This window comes from Crocodylus porosus, unplaced genomic scaffold (assembly GCF_001723895.1).
Source record: "Crocodylus porosus isolate Cpor-Errol unplaced genomic scaffold, CroPor_comp1, whole genome shotgun sequence".
NCBI classification, from domain to species: Eukaryota; Metazoa; Chordata; order Crocodylia; family Crocodylidae; genus Crocodylus; species Crocodylus porosus.
The window spans coordinates 6,565,206-6,584,897 of record NW_017728931.1 but is presented as its reverse complement, the minus strand read 5'-3'; the positions used below and the strand labels follow the sequence as shown (position 1 = coordinate 6,584,897).

The following is a 19,692-nucleotide window of genomic DNA, read 5'->3' as shown; positions in this document are numbered from 1 at the left end:
CTGTCCTTGGACACCTGGCTTCCCTCCCCTCTGGGACCTCAGCGCTTCCCCAACTATCTTCCTTAGCTCGTCGAGGAGCTTACATATTCTGGCTTAGCTCGTTGAAGATTCAAAAAGGACTGGTCTGAAAATTCTTGTTGGAATGGATATTTTGACATGGAATGACTTATGGGTAATAATTGAATGCAATAAAATTTAAAAACTCTTTTGTTACCTTTGACCAATAAAGCCTGATTACACATAGCATGCACTGAGCTGCTGAAATGTCATTTGTTATACTGACCTAATGCCTCCACAGATTTGTTGATATAGTAGTCTAGTGCAGCGTTTCTCAACCCGTGGGTCATGACCAAAAAGTGTGTTGCATGAATATATGAAACGGTTGTGAACCAACTTTAAAAATGGATTAGCAAACTTTAAAAATGGATTCTCCTTTAAAGGAGAACAACATGGGAAACTGGATTTTCCCATGCAGGCTGGCAGAGCTCCAACCTGCAAAGGGGCTGCTTGGGGGTCCCCCATTCCCTCCCACAGCCACCCCCAGCCCCACATACTGGGAGGCTGGGGTCTGGGGATGGGGGGCAGTAGGTTGGGAGTGAGGGGCACTGGTAAGGTCTGGGAGCTGTTTTCTACTTAAACTGTTTACAGGGTTGGGACTGGTCATCGATGTTTACAAATAGGTCCTGGTACAAAAAAGGTTGAGGACCACTAGTCTAGTGGATAGGTTCCTGCAGTGTGGTCAGGAGACCAGCATTGTATTTCTAGCTCTGTTGCTGAGAGTGAAACCATTTAATTTCTGTGCCTGTTTCTCTGTCTCTAAAGTGGGTACAGTGCTTAATCTGTTTTGTAAAGCTCTTGAGAAACACCTATGAAGAAAGGTATATTAACTTTTGTGCTGTTGAATTCTAGTGATAGGTTTTGGTGCATGTTAATTGGTGCATTTGGCTAATGCCAAAGATAAAAATTCTTATCTTATTAGTAGGGTCAGGTTTCTAAAGGTAATGGTTAATTTCACTGTTCTGAGGAAAGATGCTATAATATTGTTCTATGGTATTGAAGATGGGCCTATTTGTAGCAGGTTGCCTGCATTTTGGAGAAACAGTGTTACAAAAACTGATGGGTTACTGCAAAAGTCTCATCTCCTCTGGGGACTCCTGTTTTACATCTGTATTGTATTGCAAAATTTTAATGGATTTAAGTACATTTTAGTACCTGCCCAGTGGCAGTCTGTTCAGGAGAGTTTGAAATAAAAAAGTTATGACAGATACTGACTGGGAAAGTAAATTCTGAGTAGTCTCCTAGTTTATGTGAATGGAATATATCTTTTTCTTAATATGACTTGTGCCCATTTTTAAAAAATAATTTTAGTTTGAATAATTCTTAAAGCATTTTAAGACAACTGGCACTAAATACACTGTCCTAGGCTTGAAATTTGATATCTTTTATTTTCAGTACCATCTTATATGTTGTATTCACTTGAATAGAAGATGACCTGATTTGTAAGATGACCCCTGCATTTGATTCTATATATGGAAAATTTATAAATTTGTTATAGTTTTTGAGGTATAGAATCTAATTACTGGAGGTTTGCCTTGAATTTGTCCCCCTTCCACTGTTAGAGAATGGAAAATAAATCTGGAGGGTCAGGTAAGTCCCTTTGCTCTCTCCTTCCCCCTGACTTTTTTCCCTGGCAGCCTCTTCCCCCTCTCCTTACTGTCAGACCCTGCTTTCCCCAAGCACAGACAGGAGCCTGGTGTGGTGGAACTGGAAGCTATTAGAATTGGTTCAAGAATCGGTGCATTACATATTCTGGCCTGCGTTATGCATGGGGTCGGAGGATCACAATGATGCCTTCTAGTTGAATTTGTGTATCCTTGGTTCTGGAAAGGAGAAAGAGAAAAGGCAGGCAGAGCAAAGCTTCTTTCTCCCCAATATTTTGACTTCTCTCTCCCAATTTACCATGTGGGTTTGGGTGTTTTTTGCAGCTTGGTAGCTGTTTTCTTATTAGCAGGAGAATGTCTGTTTGCAAATACTTGTGGCATCCAAAGCTAAAATGATGTCTAAGAAACAAAGTCCTATCTTCTTTCTCTTTGCTTGGGGACTATTCTGCTCACTTTGGAGTTTACATCCAAACCAGGATCAGTTTTAGAGAACTTGCAACTGTAATAGAAACCTTACTGAGAGAAAGCACTTTTCTGCTAGTATCACTGTGTGTTCAGCAAGGTGTTTTGTTGTCAGAGAAGTGTTGCAAAAAAAATCACACAGTGTGCCTGGTGCTGCTATCCCCAGACATGTAAACTATGCTGATGTTACTTTAGAGAAGAGGTCCTGTGCTAAAGCACCACTTGTGCCTGGCTCCTGTCCATGACTGACGGGAGGCGGTTTCCCTGGAGGGAAAGTCATTCAGAGAATCATAGAAAAGTAGGGCAGAAGGGGATCTCCAGAGTCCCATCCTCTTCCCAATCCCCTCCCCCTCCCCCCCCTCCCCCAGGCAGAATCATTCCTATCCAGACTTCTTTGTCTGTCTTACTCACTCCTGTTCCTACCTATATTATAAATCTTGATGTTTTCATTCTTTCTCCTTAATCTCCTATTGAACTGGCTGGAGTTGCTCAGTTAAAGGTCCAGCAAAGCATTTCTGCTCTGACAGTGGAGTTTTCAGGCATGTCAGTCACAAAGTGGTGGAGAGAAAACTTGCAGGCAGGCTGCAGCTGTGAAAAATTCTGTTATTGCACAGGCTGGTCTTGGCCACCAGGGTTTGATATGATTATAACTAGAGTTTTTAATTTGCTAATCTTGTGGCCGAGGAATAAATGGATGTAACAGTTTGAGCACATTGTTTTGGCATCATTGGGGCAGGAAAGGGAAGTCTGACCCACTTTCCTACTCTGGTGGGAAATCATGATGTAAATGAGTGATCATTCATTATATTTTACTAGTTCATGAAATCAACTAGAAAAAATACAAAATATTTATGTAAAGGGTATAATTTCTGCTATTCTTTAGGGCATGTACAGACACGGATTTCCTGTGCTAAACAGGGACAGAAGCTTACTGTTTCATAAGTGGTACAAAAGCAGAGAGCGAGCATGGTTAACATACCAGGTGACACCAGTGTCAGGTGTGCTGCAAAAAAATTGTTTTAAAATCATGCAACACTTCTCTGATGACAAACACCTCATTGAAGACACAGCAAAGCAGCAAAGAAGTGCTTTCTCTCAGTAAAGTTTCTATTGCTTGTTGGACCACTGGTAGAATTTTTCTATTTGTTGGATTTTGTTATACCTTTGCCTCACATATTAAAGAGAGCCCTCTTCTATTAGAAATCATTTTAATGGGCAGGTATTTAAAATGACAGACTTTTTTTTGATAAACAGAAGTAAAATGGAAAGTACTTTCTTCTTTCACCCAATCAGCAGGAGTCGAGGACAGCACTGGGAAGCAGAAGTGCAGATTTATTAGAAAGTCATACTCATCAGGACAGATTTACAAGATGTAGCAGAATCCATATTTATGCTTTTGTTCAAAACAAAGCTAAATCACGATCTTTTAGGCTGTAAATAGTTGTTTTGAAGTAAATAACTCCTCTTGCAGTAAATAATTTATTTTTACTGCTGTTGCCCCATGCTTGTTTTTGTGAATAATGCAGCCGTTCTGCCTTAGGCAGTGTCTGAAAAGAGACCAACAGTCTAACCTGAAACTTGCGTATTGTTACCACAAACTGAGATTTGGCAAGCGAAGTAACTTATGACTGTCTTCTATCAGGGCTTGCAACAGAAGCAGTTCAGGATTCCATAGGAAGTGGTTGGAATTGTTATGACTCGGGTGTTTGGGGTTTTTTTTCCTTGTTTGTCTTTAGTCAGGCTCTAGCTCTTGAAATACAGATATTAGGATTCCTCCAGGTTGGGTCATGTAACTTGCAACTGCAGTGACAATAAAATACAGGTGTGACCATCCAATAGAGATACCATTTGTTTTTTCATAAACTTCACTTAAAGGTGAGCTGCAATGAAGTTTTTAAAAGTATAGGTTTGTGCTTCCTCCCTTTTGTTACTGCATTTAGCTTGATTTATTTATGCAGTTATTTAACCTTAGAAATAAGAAAAAATATTAGGCATGCATTGATTTCCACAAAAGACAAACCCAGTGGTTCCCAAGTCGGGTTGTGGATGCAGTCCAGAAGAAGGGTGTGAAAGAGAACACAACTCCTACTTTGGCAGGTCCTGGGCTCTTGGGTGTACTGGCTAGATCCATTCTCTTCCTTTCATTTGGGGTCAGAAGGATGCAGTGTTCCAGCATCACATTATACTAAAATACATCCTCATCATAGCTGTTAATATAACCAGCGTTGCCTCTTAGCAACAGTACTGGTTTAAGACTATTCTTCTGGAGTTCCTCTTATTCCTTACCACTTATTCCTCTGCTCCCCAGCTAGCTGGATATCTGAAAGTACTGTTTCAAAATCTGGGTTTTTGTTGGTAGCCATGTTGGTCTGAGGACATAGGCAGGCAAAGTTCTTTGAGTAGATGTGATATCTTTTATTAGACCAATTGACATTCCTCCACACTTAGCTTTCTTGGAGTCTCAGACCAGCAGAGACTCCGTATGCCTGATGAAGGTTGACTGCACCCAAAAGCTTGCTAAGAACGTTTCTCCAACTATTCAGGTTGTCTACTAAAAGATATCACATCTACCCAAAAAACCTTGTCAAAATCTGACATTGTCACTGATGAATTTAGTGAACTCTGTTTATAGGATTACATCTAATGGCAAACTTGTGAATGCAGACATGGATTATTAACTCCTAAGCCCTTCTGCAAACCTAAATGTACTGTTTAATGAACATGTGAACAAATGTTGGGAATCCTGCAGCAGTGACAGCTGTGCAGTGCTGTTATGTTTGGCTCCATATCATTTTGCTGCAAGATTTGCCAGGCTGTGATCCAAATGATTGCTTGTTAAATAAAAGGAAAGGAAAGAAATGCAGTAGCTTAATTGCTTAGAACAAAAATGGCACATTATTTCTCTTTGTGGAATCCACTGTGATGTCAGTGTCCCTAGGGATTGCTTGCTCATGTGGTATATCAAGTTAAATGGCTCCTGTTAGATGGTCACATATGTTAAGTGTCTGTGGAGAATGAAGATGTATGTATCATTTCCCAAATATAGAATACCGTTCTTTATTGTGCAGTTTCACAGAGCCAGAACTTTAGAGCCTGGTCAGTCAAATGCCAGGTTCCTTGAATGTAGTTACTAACCGTAGATTTGGAAATACTTTATATCTATTTTGCCTCATGCCACTTAGTATATTAGGCAAACAATATGGTAAGAACTAACCTAACTTTCTGCAGGTTTTATTTAGGAATCTCCTGTTCCTTTATTTTTAGCTCTCGTCTCTTTTACAACTTTATTTTGGGCTAGCCTCCAGTTTTGTTCAGGTGGCACAGACTGTTGCACACCTGATTCATTAAGAGTACCAGCTTGGTATGCAAAGGCTTGTGTACTGTTGTAGCATGTTGTGACTTAGTGTGTGGATAGATTAACAATAGATTTGATGTCATTATTTGATTTCATCATTCATACACGGAAGCTAAGCAGTGCATGGCTAAATGTTACAACAATGGGCCTTTGCAGCAGGTTTTTTTGAAAGAGCAGCTTGCTGTCAAGGTCTTGTTTTGTTTCCTATGCACCTGCTTCCCTGGATTGAACTCAAGTGTATTGTTTTGATTTGGTCATTTTAGCAAAACAGTAAATGAAATTGCAGACATTTCATGTCACTGAGGAAGTTGAAAGCAGAGAAGTTAACTCTTGGGATATTGTATTTTCTTAGGCTTAATATTAAGCCTGGTTAATTTCTGCTAATTGGGGAAGCAGTTTATGTATTTGTCTCATCCTTTCACTGGCTCAGGCCTCTGCTCGCGCTTCTCCCCTTCCTGCCCTCCTCCCTTCTTTTTCTGTAGAATATGCTGACCTGCAACCCCATCTTGTCATTCCATCTCGCCATTCCCCGTGATCTTGCTGGGGATTAAGATACGGAAATGTCCAATCCTTCTTCTGCACGCCCAGGTTTAGATACTGTCCCTCCAGTCACATAAAGTCTACACAACCTGAATGATTTTTTGTGGTATCCATATTTCATCCATTCTTACAGAAGGCAAGGCTTCTATCATTCAGCCAATAACAGCTTAAGCTGAGTGAGAGAGAGAGCCACCCCCGGAAACTTGTTCTGCTCACTGGTTCAATGGGAGTGGCTTCCTTGTTTGACAGATATGTCCAAAAGGAGCCTGGTTAGAGAATTACATTGTCGTGATCTTTTCTGTGGGATGTGGCCATAGATAACGGGTGTCTTTCTTGCTGGCTCCTGCAAACGCCCATGCACTCATCCTTCCCCATTGCCTGTGGCTGAATTGTAGCTTTCTTCACTCAGTGTTTTAGTTCACTCGACCTCATTACTTGACACTGAAATAATTTTTTTTGGTTTGCTCAGTGTTCTGGTATTCTGGGTGCATCTTTCTTTTATTGGTGAGGTGTCTTGTTTTTTTACTGCTGGAATACAGTAGATTCTTCCCTTCTGATCATATCAGTAGTAACAGCAAGTTGTGTGTCAGATTCATCTGTGTTTCATGTACTCTGCTAGCTTCCATACTTCCTGATGTTTAGTTTCCTGCTTAAGTTTTTTCCATATTCTGGCTTTTAAAATTGCCTAATTCTTCTGGCAGGGAGTGACTTTTTACATCTGAAACATCCCAGCCACTCCTAACCAAGTGATCTTGAATACATCCTTTCCACCCAGCTGGGAGGTTTGTCCCAGGGTCTTGCATTTGAAGCTTCAGTGTGGTAATATGATTGTGGATGAATTGTATATTCCTATATATATTTAACCTTGTCCTGAAAGAGTCCCAAACAAAAGGATATAAGGATATAAAATAGGTTTGTGCCTTTGGAAAAATTCTTCATTATGTACAAAGAAAGCATAAAAAGATTTCATTTTAAAAAATGGTCATTTTGTCTTTTCAGTTATCAAGACAGTCCAGCTCCTGTATTATCTGATTTTTCTAGTGTCTCAGTGATCTAGAAGTATGGATTAATAGAGCTACAGGGCTTGCTTTAATGAACAGAACTTTGAATCTTTAAAGAAGTGGTTTTTTTCATTTTTGTTTTTCTGTCTTTGCTTTGTATTTGAATGAAATACATAAAAGCAAGCAATCAAAAAAACCACCAACACACCAAACCCGCAAAGGTTGTATTGGAGAAACTGAACAAAACTAACTTGGTCTCTGAATTAATTGGTTTTATGAGCATTATTTTCTATAATTCATACAAAGAAAAAAGGGCACAGACGGGGGGGAGGGGGTGTCAGGGGTCATCTTTTGTTGATGACCCATATAGCATAGTTACAAACAAACAACAAATGTCTCTCTGTTTGTATTTTCCACCCCTAGTGACAATCCACTTTCACCATACAGTACCATGAGGCTAAATTTGTTAAGCTGTCCTCTAGGAAACCGTTTGTATTTTGGCTGCCAGAGTTCAAACTAACCATAAGCTTATCGAAGTAAGTGCAAGACCAACCAGTGTTGAAACTTGGAACAAAAGCAATCCTTGAACAGAGGCAAGAGAATCATCAGTGCCAAAGTAGAGGGAGCATTGGTGCTGGAGTGTGCCAGGTGCTAAAAGCCCTGTTGCCTGGAGCACCCCAGGTGCTGGGAGCCCCAGTGCCTGGAGTGCAAAGTCTGCAATGTCTCTCTACACCCTAGAAGTGCCAGCTGTTTGAATCAGCATTGATTGTCACTGACTAGAAGATTCCTTGGCCTGGATGTCAGATGAAGTGGGCAGTGCTTGTTAGAGGCTGTATTACTTGGCTTATGTCATTCCATAACACTGCTGGCTTCATATGCAGGGCAATGATAATAATGAAATAACTATCTCAGATTGTAGATCAAGACAATGAAAAAGTTAATCTCAGTTTTTATTGAAAAAATAAACTTGTGTGTGTATGATCTGTTTACTCACTCCAAGTTGCAAATGCAAGTCTCATGCAATGGAAGTGATGTACAAACCCAGTTCTTCACATGATCAGTTGTGTCAAGCCAGCCGCCTCCGTTTCCTGACTTGTAATATGTCAAACTTGCCTGTGGTTCAGTGTAATCAACATCAAGTGCAAAATGCTTTTTACATTTTTTTGTATAAGACTCTTCTTTGTGCTTCCAGGTAAAAGGAGCAGAATTGCATTCAGACACCTCTCCTTGTATTCTGTGCACCAAAACCTAACCAAACAATGTTTACACAGGTGGAGTCACTTGAGAGTTACCAGAAGCTCACTAGTTTATTAGTTTTAGCACATCTTGGTCATCTTTATTTAGATTCTTCACAGAAATTGCACCAAATCACTGACTCCTTAAATTACAGCTACCAGATTCCACTCATTAGGAATCTAAAACATTTTTAGAGTCAGTAGTTCAAGACAGCGACACAGTTATACTCTGAGAATACTGTGCTCATGGCTTTATCCACTTTTTTTTCTTTTTTCAGTTGTATCAAATCCCATAAATTATATGCCATTTGTTTGCTGTAGCAGACCATACAATCAACTCCATGTCAGTTAATTGAACACCTTGGAATACGCTTAAATAGAACCTAGTGGTTGCTGCTGTGGTTCAGAGTGAAAGGGGCATGCGGTTCTACTGGGGGTTTTTTGGAAGTAGAAAGGAGTCCCTTTTTTTCTGGAATACATACGAAGTTAATATGCTCTGGTGCTTTTAGCATGTCCCATTTCCTGAAATGGAACGTGTTAACTGTATCTGACCAGTTTTAAAACGAGAAGAGTCATTTATACTCTCCAGTATTGTCTTCCTTTTCTCAATCACTGCAATAATTTAGAAAGAATTTATTGATTTTTTTTTTTTTTAAGTAAATTGCAAGTATTATTTTGAATTGTTCTCTACCAGCTTTTCTGTTAGCATTATCTTGCATTTTTCTGTTAAGCTGAGAACGCTCTATCCCAATGAGTTGGTTCGTATGTTAGTAATAGACATTTCTGGATTGGAACCTTTAATGGAAAAATAAACTTTTAAATTCTTTTTTGCAGGGCTTCTGGGATAACCAAGGAGTAAATCACCAAATTATTTTGCGCCTCTTGCATTATATCATCCGCCTCATTTGGAGAAGACAGTGATTGACACTGACTGGATGCTCTGAGATTTGTTTACTTGTCAGAACCCAGGAAGAGTGCATGCTAATAATGCATTTGAGAAATCTTCATTTTCTTAAAGAACTTTGCATATTGGAAGGAGCAGTGGGACTCCATGCTTGTAAAAACATGCACATGGACCTATAGTTTTGTCTGCTGTCAGACAAAACAGGGAGTTCACTGTGAAGAAGCAGAAATGAACTGTGGAAATGGACATATTTGAACTTCCTGAAACAGAATTTTTCTTGAAAGTGTTGTTTACGCTGGTTTTTCTTGAACTTTTTATGGACTGAGATTAAGGAAAATATTCAACCATTATTGAATGATTTTCCTGCTCACTTCTGGAAACTGGTAGGCTGATCTGCATCATGCTGCAGCGGACTTAACTGAGCCAGCTGACTTGCAGAGCTGCCTCAGTTTATTTTATAAAATTGCTGTACAGCTTTCTTGCTCCAGCAAAGAGAGGTCAGACTTAGAATAGGTTCTCTCTGTTCATTCGCTGGTCACTTTCATTCAAAAGAATGAAGGGATTTGCATCGGCTCTCCATAATCCTGCAGGTCACTTAACACCTCTTTAAATTCAACTGCACTTGTGTGGCGTAAACAGCATGTGTCCTGCTAATTTCAGGCTACAGTCAAGCACAGCTGGAGCTCTCCTGCCATGAGCTGTCCACCTCCACCAGCTTAGAAACCAGAATCTCGAAGTTGATCTGAAATTTGAGGCTTCATTGTAAAAATGTCATGTTCCAAAAACACACCAGGTTGCCTTTCTTAAAGTTCTCTATATAAAATGTGTATGGATACATTTATGTATTATAATATATATAATATATTAATGTTTGAGGTGTGGAATGATTAAAGCAATAACATATTCTGTGTGTGGGCCTAAACAGACCCAATACACTGCAGTCTTGCCCAAAAGGGAAGGGTCCTACTGCATAATTTCAGGAAATATTTGAAACCTCACTCAATATTTTACAGTTATTGTTGATAAACCCAGTTGATGGTGTTTGGGTGTTTTAAAAACTTTTTGGATTTGTGCTGAAGGCATGTTTTGAAGAGAGGTGAGAAGCAAACAGCTGTAACAGTTGAATGCATGGACTACTGACTTTACTGCGTTGGCGTGAGGACCAAAAGTAGAATATCTGCAGTGATCATGGTGGTTCAAAGTCCAAAAGGTTAGTAAGCAGATACCCAACAGGAACAAAAGTTGTATCATTTTGAAAGATGCTACCGTTCACAGCAGAATTCCCACATAAGGTTTTAAAATGGTGTATACTTGTAAAAGCACTCGTATACATACACAGTGGAGAATTGATTATATTCTTCACAGGACACAAGTGTTGAGGATGAACGTGCAAGAGAATTAAGTTGACATAAGATTCCTGGACCTGGCATCCCTATTCACTGGATATGGGGAGGTGTTCAGCACAGACATAAGATTTAGCATATTTTTCCTTTAGTTAAACATTTCTTGTGTGGCACGCTCCATTAGTACTCCCCAATAGTTTGCAAAGTTATTCCAAAATGATACATCTGTGATGCTATGGGTGGCAAGAGCTGGCATTTGTGATGTAACAGAATGATGCATTTGATTACAACTTAAGTGAACTAGGAAGTAAGAGGAAGATTTCATAAAAAGGAAAAGCTTTTATTTTGGGGGTGGAGGGGAAGTCAGAGGGAGACGAGTTAAAACGTGTGCTGAACACCACCCAGAACTTGCTGAGTGGGCATTGTAGCCACAAATCTAGACTAAATTGAATTGTATTCTTTTGTTTTGTGGTTCACCTCTTAATGCAACAGGAAACTGTATGACAGGTGCTCGGGGGCTGTGTAGTTCCTTTATACAGAGGGAGTGCATTTATGCATAAATTTGCCCTAGTCTGTCTTCAGGTTTGTCTGTCGCCTTGCGACCAGTGCCAAGAGCCTGCATGAGTGATTCACTCGGTTCCTGTTTGCTACAGTCTACTTCAGAAGGCCACAGATTTTCTGGTTTCAGCAACACCACAGAAAGAATGGGATAGATATTTTTCCAAAATGTTGCAATATATTTATCAGGAGAAGCCATGCAATGTGCCATTGTGTGTGTGTATATATTTTTAAAAATTGTAATGAGTTTGTATAATATGTACTCTATGCACTGGCCACCAGTGCCTATCTGTGCTAGGTAAAAGGTTTCTAGTCCAGACATGGCTCTGCTAGCAGACTCCAGAGTGCAGTGAATCAAAAGGGTAGAAACACACTTTGGCTTTGTAAGCCAAGGATGTTAGCTTCAATTATCAAAGCAATGGGTTTATTTGATACTTTTAAAGTTTTTGAGGGAAGTGGTCTTTTCAAATATCTGGAGTTTGTTTCAGAGGCAGAACTCCAGAGGTCCTAATCGGAGATTATCATCCATGTTACTGGGAGGTGGGAGCATATAAATTCATTGCTCTTCCATTTTGAACACTGCTTACACACTGGGGTCTCATAGCCATTATAAGGATTAGCAAATGTCAAGTTTTCCAAAAAACAAGAGATTGTGGTCATCTTCTGAACTTGAAACCATTAGATCTAATCATCTAGTTCCAGCTATTACTGTCTTGAAACTTCCTTAGTTAAAACCACATCATTTACTGGGTTTCCATGATGAACTGAAGTAAACAGGCTTGAAACTTTTATTTACAATATGTATCTTTCTGAATATACCAAAGAAACTGTTTTCAGTGCAACATGTGCTTCTATGGTTGGAACACTTCTGGAGTTCTTTTTAAATATAGACTCTTCAGAAAGGTCAGCATAATTTCTCCCCATGATTTGTGCCCTTTTTCCTCTGCCTCCATCACCCTGAGTCTTGCACGCTCCCCTTCAATGAGGCTCTGCTGGCCCAGTGCCTGGAGACTTGTGTGCTTTTCTTGAACATTTACCTCTGGCATGGTATTGCAACAGGTTTGCCTCTATACTGTGGCTTCAAACTAGCTAGCTTCCTGTAAACCCTAGAAATAATCTTAAGGGCTGCTTGCAGAACTTAAAAAGAACACCCCCCCCCCCCCCGGCCTGTTACTTTAAACTTGACATAATTCAATGCCAAGCCCAGCACGTACCCAGAAGAAGCCGTGCATTAGCTGGACCCAACTTACCCAATGTCTGTATAGATTGGGCATTTCAGCAGGGCTTTTATGCCGCTTTTATCTAATAGCTGATTGAATCAGCTATTAGATAAAAGCCCCGCTGAAGTGCCCAATCTATTACAGACATTGTGGAGGTGGGTCAAAGAAACGTGCTGCTGTTTCTGGTAAAGCATGGTTTTTTTGTGTGTTGTTTTGTTTTGTTTTTTTAATGTCTGCAAGCAGCCAGTAATTCAATTAATTATATGAACATTTAAAAAATATTTTCATACCATGTATGGAAATTGGACTTCTCTGCACTCACTTGTTTATCAAGACATTTCCTATAGAAATTAATACAGTATGTTTACCTTCAAAAAATTAAAACTATTCCCTTTGTTTTTGGCAGTTGTAAAAGCAGGTTTTGTGCCTTGACAACCCTTCTGCCCAGGTCAGATGCGTGGGTTTGTTTGTTTTTTGGGGTTTTTTTTAAAGATCCCTACAACATGACATTTAAAAGTCTATAAAAATCATTTTAGCTGTGCTGTTAGTTGGCTAATCGAATCATTTCTTGAAATTTCCTATTATCCTTACTTCATGTATCCTGCCAAAACTATTTTATGAAGAATTGTCTTTTGTTTTGGAGAAACTAGATTCAAATCTCTTACCGCAAAAAACTTGCGTTAAAAAGTAGTATGCTTCCCCTCCCCACCAATAATTGTAAATATTTGAGTATTTATTAGATTAGGGCAACATTATTTTCACTATCTGAGCCAAATGTCTGTGTGCAATGTTTCCTTTCTTTTCTTATTATGTTATGTAAAAATTTTGTACATATAAATAAGTAAAAATTACTGTTTTTTCTACACTTTTTTTTAGAATTGGACTTCGTAAATACTGTAGATTCCTTTTTCTGTGTAATTAATGCACTCTACTGTTTTGTAATGCTGTAACTTGTAGAAACATTGTATATTTATTTTCTGCTTATTTAAGTTCCTGTAAAGTTTGTTTTTTCTGAATTTACTGGTGTATATATGGAATTAGTGATTGATCAGTTTACAGCATTGACTCATTCAGTGCAATCGGTAAAGTCTAGTTACAGAGTAGAATTTTCAAGTCACATAGGCACAAAGGAGCCTAAGTGCCATTGAGAGTCGGTGGGATTTGAGTTTCTTTTGTTTAGGATTTTGAAAAATATTTCTGCCACATAGGCACTCATTTCTTTCCCTACAATTTGGCCACCACCTTTTTTGGGCTCAGCTATTCAGCTCAATTATATTAAGACAAACTTCAAATAAAATACCTTGTGGAGTAGCAAGTTAGCATGTTGCTCTGTAGTTCCTAAGTGTCAGTTCATCAAAAACAATCTTATCCCTTTAAGCAGAGCATGATTAAATCCTAGAGGCTGAGGGCAGTTTATTCAAAGTTTATTGAACTGAGATAGTGTTGTGAGCTAGTAACTTTTTCAGGCTCTCTGCAAAATGCAAATCTCCACCCTCTTATCCCCATTGCCTTTAACTCTCACCCAAGTCTGTGTGCCCACAATGAACACAGTCTACCTTATTTCCCATCCAGATGATAAAAGTAAGATTCAGGCAGTAAATTTCAGTACACTGTCTTTATAGTGTTTCAACTCAATAATTATGGGCTATTAAACATCTTTGTCCTTCAGATTCAGTTTACAGAGTGCAGGATATGGCTATTACCTCATAAATGAAAAGCATCTGCAAGTTATTAATAGAACTACTTTTATTTTTAGGGAAGAATAAATTTTGCACCCTGCTTTCAAAACTGCTAGTTATTGTATCAAATTGCCTTAACATCAGGTACAAATATAACCATAGCACTGATCTTGTACTGATTAATCACTAACTTGTTTCATAGGACCCAGCATATGTAGCATTTTTATTGCAATTTCCCTGGCTTACTCGTGTTGCACTGATGAATTTTTGACAGGGTAATTGCCACTTTACTTGTGCAATACTGCTGTAAATAATTGCAGATATTTTTTAAGATGCAATTCTTTTATGTTCTTAATGAATTTTATATGAATAAAACTTTCAACTGGTGGTGATGTGTTGTTTTGCTTAAGTTTAAAATTAGTCCCTTTTGGGAGAGATGTCTGGAATTTTGGATGAAGTGTTAGGGGTAGGCATGAGAAGGAAGAACAAAGCCATACGAGGGGTTTAACATGTGGTGGTGATATAGGCCAAAAAATAAGAATGAGCTTCAGCTTGCAAGACATGAAGGTAATGCATTTGGGGGAGTGGAAATAAACCACATGCTAGGCATGCAGGGTCATCACAGAGACAAACCAAGCCCAAATCTAGTCAAGAGAACTAGGACCACTGACAAGGGACATTTTGTCTTGTGATCAGCCACTGAAAACAGCTTTAGAGTGCTTTAAAGAATCACATGGCTGCAGAGCACTTTAGAAGGGGCCAGTCCCATAATAATCTGAGCCCTCATTATGTGAAGGTTCAGATGAAGGCACTCCAAAGCAGAGCGCCTTCATTAACTCATGTCAGTGCGTGCCAGAAGCCAGGGCTTCAATCCGCCTGCCCCAGCCTCCAGCACTGGCTAGGCAGCCCCCAGAACAAGCTCCCTCCCACTCCCTTTCCCCCGTCCTATTCTGAAGGCAGCACCTGGGTTGAGGGGGGGAAGAGTGGCTGCACTTGCAGCCACTTGAAACTGTAGCTTGATCTCCCAACTCCTGGGACCCATCAGCGAATGTTGGTTGGGTTTAGGGGATTGCTGTAACTCATGGCACTTCCTGCGAGGTGCCATGAGTTACAGCAGGGAGTTGCACTTGTGTCCTGAGCCCTAAGTGGCTCACAGCTCTACTCATAGAGTAACTCTTACACACTAAGGCCTGAGCTTCATGCTTTAATATTCTTCCAGCTAACCAGTGCAGGATATGGAGAGGATGAAGTGGATTCAGCACAATGGACATGTCTGTCTTACAGAGAGGGACTAATAGCTCTTATTTATTCTTCAGAAAGTGACAGTGACTGATACTTTATTATATCGAAGAAAGAGTGAGTCCAACATTTTCTTAGACTCAGAAGCTGTTGGGACAGTGTAGAAAAAGAAGCATAAGGACAAAAATAGAGGTAGACAATAGTTTGCTGACAGAAAGTACTTATATAGGGTGTTGAGAGGCTCAAGAGAAGGGAGTCCACAGCTGTAAGGGAGCAGGGCTCTGCAAGGGAAACAACTGGGCTTGAGCTGTTACAATGGTGACACTGAAGATTTGGTCCAGAAAAGAAAGCCAGTAGCAGGACACTACCCAGATGTGAGGAGGGCTCCATACAGTGTGGGTTTGCAGCCCTGTATGATGAAGGAAGGGGAAACTGAAGTGTCCTGAGCATGCCAACATCTTGCAGGTTAAGTTTGCGTGTGTTTTTTAACACTGCCCCAAAACATTGCTGAACCTGGGGCTGCAGGATCTAGCCAACAGAGTGTACTTTGGTCTTGCACTCCAGAGCAGGCAGGGTGGTACCCATAACTTGGAGGCAGGCTGCTTTCTGGGCCCCAGAAGAGTATCAGCCACCAGGGAGAAGTCCCAGAAGTTTCAAGATTTGCATCTCACTTATTCAGTTGAGGGCTGGAATAAACTGCATATTCCTTCTTGAAGCAGCAGATATAAAAAGGCAGGGCAGGAGAATGGGGAGCCTGGTAGTTTGGACCATCAGGTCTGAACATGGTCTTTCTTCTATGAGTGAGCAACAACCTCTTAAGCCTATGCTTTTTGCAGGACTTGTGGGATGATCAGGGAAGGGAGATGTGGGAGCATCTTTTCTTCAGCAATCTCTCAATTTGAAGATGATTTCTACCATAGCTCATTGATGGGTTTTGAGGTGCCTTAAGACTCCAATCTTTGAGTCACAGATCCATCTGCAGAAGTGACAGGTCTTTTTGCAGGGGAGAGTAAGCGGTAGGCTGTAGGGAGGGGGAAGGGAAGCATCTACAGGCAATTCTGACTAACTGAGAGAGAACACATTCCTTGCCCTGGCAGGGCAGAGTCTGATTTGTGTGAGGATTTCTGACAACTTTCGGTTCTATCCACATGTGCAGAGACCTCATTGGTGCCTCCCTAGGATCAGGCAGTGGTGGTCAGGGACTGAATGCAGGCAGGTATTCATCACTTCATCCCTCCTACTCCTCTCTGGCTGCTGTGCTTTGCAGTACTTGCAGGCATGAAGCAACTGCCTTTGAATCAAAAAAGTGTTAACCTCTTGTGTTGGAGCACAGTAGGTTGGCTTTTTTCAGACTGTTTCTCTGGAAATTTGTGGATCAATGAGTTGCATTCCAGCTTGAGATGGACATTGATGAATTGTCCAGCATTGTACTCAAAAGGGACCAATCTTTCAATAAATGTCTTGGGATCTGACACCATGAGGGTTGTCTGAAAAGAGCAGACACTTGTGACTCTTCTGAAGGGTTGGGAAGGCTCAGAGGAGAGGAGAGGAGCTAGGAGTTGAGGGGTCATGACTCCCACCTTGTGCAATTCTTGTCTGGTGGGAAGGAAGTCTGCATCTTCCCAGTCTTCTTCACTTTGATTCACCTTTTATGTTCTCTTGCAAAAGATTGACTGCCCCAGTGCAGTACACATGAAAACCCTCAGTTGCATCATTCAAAGAACTGTGCCAGTTGCTGATACAGCTTTGGCAAAGCAAATAAAATATTACTGCTTGGGCTCCTGCCAAGGCCCTCAGGCTGCTAGTCTGCCAGGTAAGAAAAATGACACCTTTTCCCTCCACTTAATAGAAAGTCTGGTGAATGGAGCTTTGGAGCAACTGGCCAACTATCCCATACAGCAGAACTAGCAGGGAAGACAAGAACAGAAGTGAGCCCCTTTGCTATCATATTTGAAAATAACTAATATTAAGCTTGGGATACATTCAGTAGAGAAATAGCTAGGTAACATCTCAGAAATGGCAAGTGTTCCAATCCTCAATCTACCCAAATATTTGTTAAATCATGTGAAGTTGCTTGTGCTCTGGTTGTTTTCCTACTTCAAAGGCTAGGACCATCCTCGTGTTTAAATATAAGAACATCTAGGACCAAAAATTCAGGGTATGCTTACAGGGTGGGAATGCATTATCTTAGAGAGAGACACCTGAAAAAGCCTTATGGATCATGTGGATAATCAGTTACCATAAGCACCCCATGTCCTGCTATGGTCATAGGAGCTTGGATGAATAAGCACAGGAAGGCAGGGAAAGGGTAGAGAGGTCTTATTGAAATACTGTGTCTAGTTCTGGTGTCCATGCTTCTGGAAAGCTGCTGCAAATTGGAGAGTGTTCACAAAAAGCTGCCAGAAGGTTAAAGATTTGTAAAACATGCCTTAGAGAAGAGAATTAGACTGCATCTATTCAGCTTATCAAAGTGCAGCCCATGGGTGATCACATTCTACAAATACTTGTGGGGAAACAGAATCTGATAATAATAGTAAGGGCTCTTCAGTCCAGCAGGCAAAGGTACAGCAAGGTCCAAAGGCTGGAAGCTGAAGCTGGACAAATTCAGACAAGAGATCTTTAACAGTGGGTAATTAACCTTTAGAACAACTTGCCAAGAGTCACAGGGATTTCTCAGGTGAGGTTTAGAGAGCAAGTGATTCTGAGTTCAAAAGATATGCTATGACTTGGGTACAGCCATTGAACTTGAAGTGGGAATGAGTGTGGTTTGTCTGGGCTGGTTTGGCTGTATGCAGAGCTTGCCCTATCATGTGTAATGTTTCTGAAATGAATGTGCCAGAACTGTCCCAAGTGAGAAGTGGGAACAGATCCCATGTGGAGCTGAGTTCTAGAGCAGTGGAGTGCTGAGGTTCAAACACTCCCTGGCGTGATCTGTAGAGCCCAGTGTAAAGTATGTCCTGCTAAGCCAGTCCACTACTAGAATGGTCATCCTCACAATAATGAAATGCTAGGGGCAGAATGTCGGAGCAGAGTTTTATGTCTCATTATCTTATGGTTAGTAGCGAGCCAATACTGTCACCACACTTGGGCCAGTACCATAGCAAGAAGAGCTGCACTTTGCCAAATGACCATCTTTCTGTCTATTCATCCTATATAGCCCCATTACCCACAGTGGGAGCACCTCACAGTATTTATCTTCCCAACATGCCAATAGGGCAGGGCAGTGCTATTAACCCCATTCTACAGAGGGGAAACTGAGACACGAGAGAGACTAAATGGCATGCTCAGAGTCACACAAGGAGTCTGTAGCAGAGCAGGGAATTTAAGACAGGTGTCTCAAGTCCCAGACCAGTGCCCTAACTACTTAGGTCATTCTTCTTCTCCTCATCTATCCCATTACTGCCTTCAAATATGACTAAGTGATTTTCACACCTTTGAGGAATGGTTATTGTCAAAACTATTGTACCCACAGTAGGATGTAACTGAAAGAAAAAAGCTCTAACTTGCTAGTTTATTGCTCATTGTATAGGAGACATACAATATAGTTACAAGCTACTTCAGGCAAGTCTTGCTGATTTAGTTCTGGTCAGAGACACTTTGATGTAACTGAACAATGAAAATGTTGTCTATTAAAATAAATTAATTTACAAGATGTTTTCTTGAGCATTTTAAATTAAAAAACACTTCTCTGAACAGGAAGAATCTACCAGACAACTTAAAGCCAGTAGCTGGAGGCTCTATTTTTTAATAACATAGAAATAAAATCAAATGTATTCTTATGCTCAGACCATAGTTATGGAAGGAGATCTACTTATCACATACTCATTGCCTGGTTTGCAGCCAAAGCTCCAAGATTGATTTGCAGAGCAGGTCCATGCTAGGGATCCAGTCCATTGAGTCCAAAGATGGGAGTTCATAAAAATGTGTGGCCTGCATTACAGCTACCAGGTGGAAAATTTCCAGAATACAGCCACCTGTGGAAAACATTAATTTACAAGTTTATTTCATTGTAACCATATTCAAAACCACAAGGTACCGGGAAGCTGCATCCCTGCTTTGCTTGCCCACATCAAAATCACCATGGATGTTCATTTTTATGGCTAAAGGATGCTTGTATCTCTGGGTGCTGATAAAAGTAATATTTGCCGTGCAATCGGCCTCTTGAAAGTGCTCTACAGCCATGTGCTGACAGACGTGCACAATTGCAGGGTGCTTTAAAAGCATCCAATCATGAAACAAATTAACCCTCATTTAATGAGGGTTCAGATGAAGGCACTCCAAAATGGAGCACCTTCATTAACTTCTGTTTGTCCTTGCCTGGGAACAGGGCTGGGCTGATACAGCTCAGCCCTGCTCCTAGGTGCTGTTGTCAGGATGGGAGAGGGGAGAAGTCAGGGGAGGGGGCTCCATTCTGGGGTTTGCCCAGCCTGCACTAGAGGATGCGTGGATTGGAGCTCTAATCCACCCGCCCCCTCACTTCCCTCCAGTGCAGGCT

General features: G+C 40.7%; 1 protein-coding gene across 9 annotated transcripts in view; it reads left to right on the top strand.

Moving 5' to 3' along the window:
• The window catches only part of BCL2L11 (BCL2 like 11), a 41,896-nt gene extending 27,551 nt beyond the window's left edge, over positions 1-14,345 (top strand). For 8 of the 9 annotated variants that reach the window (XM_019544104.1, XM_019544103.1, XM_019544107.1 and 5 more), the window contains one exon: positions 9,089-14,345. In XM_019544104.1, the coding sequence (XP_019399649.1) occupies positions 9,089-9,175 (87 nt within the window). In that variant the 3' untranslated portion in view covers positions 9,176-14,345. Of the gene's footprint in view, positions 1-3,859; positions 3,999-9,088 lie in introns of all 9 variants that reach the window. The other variant, XR_002102760.1, reaches the window with a different exon arrangement.
• Positions 14,346-19,692: the final 5,347 nt, after the last annotated feature.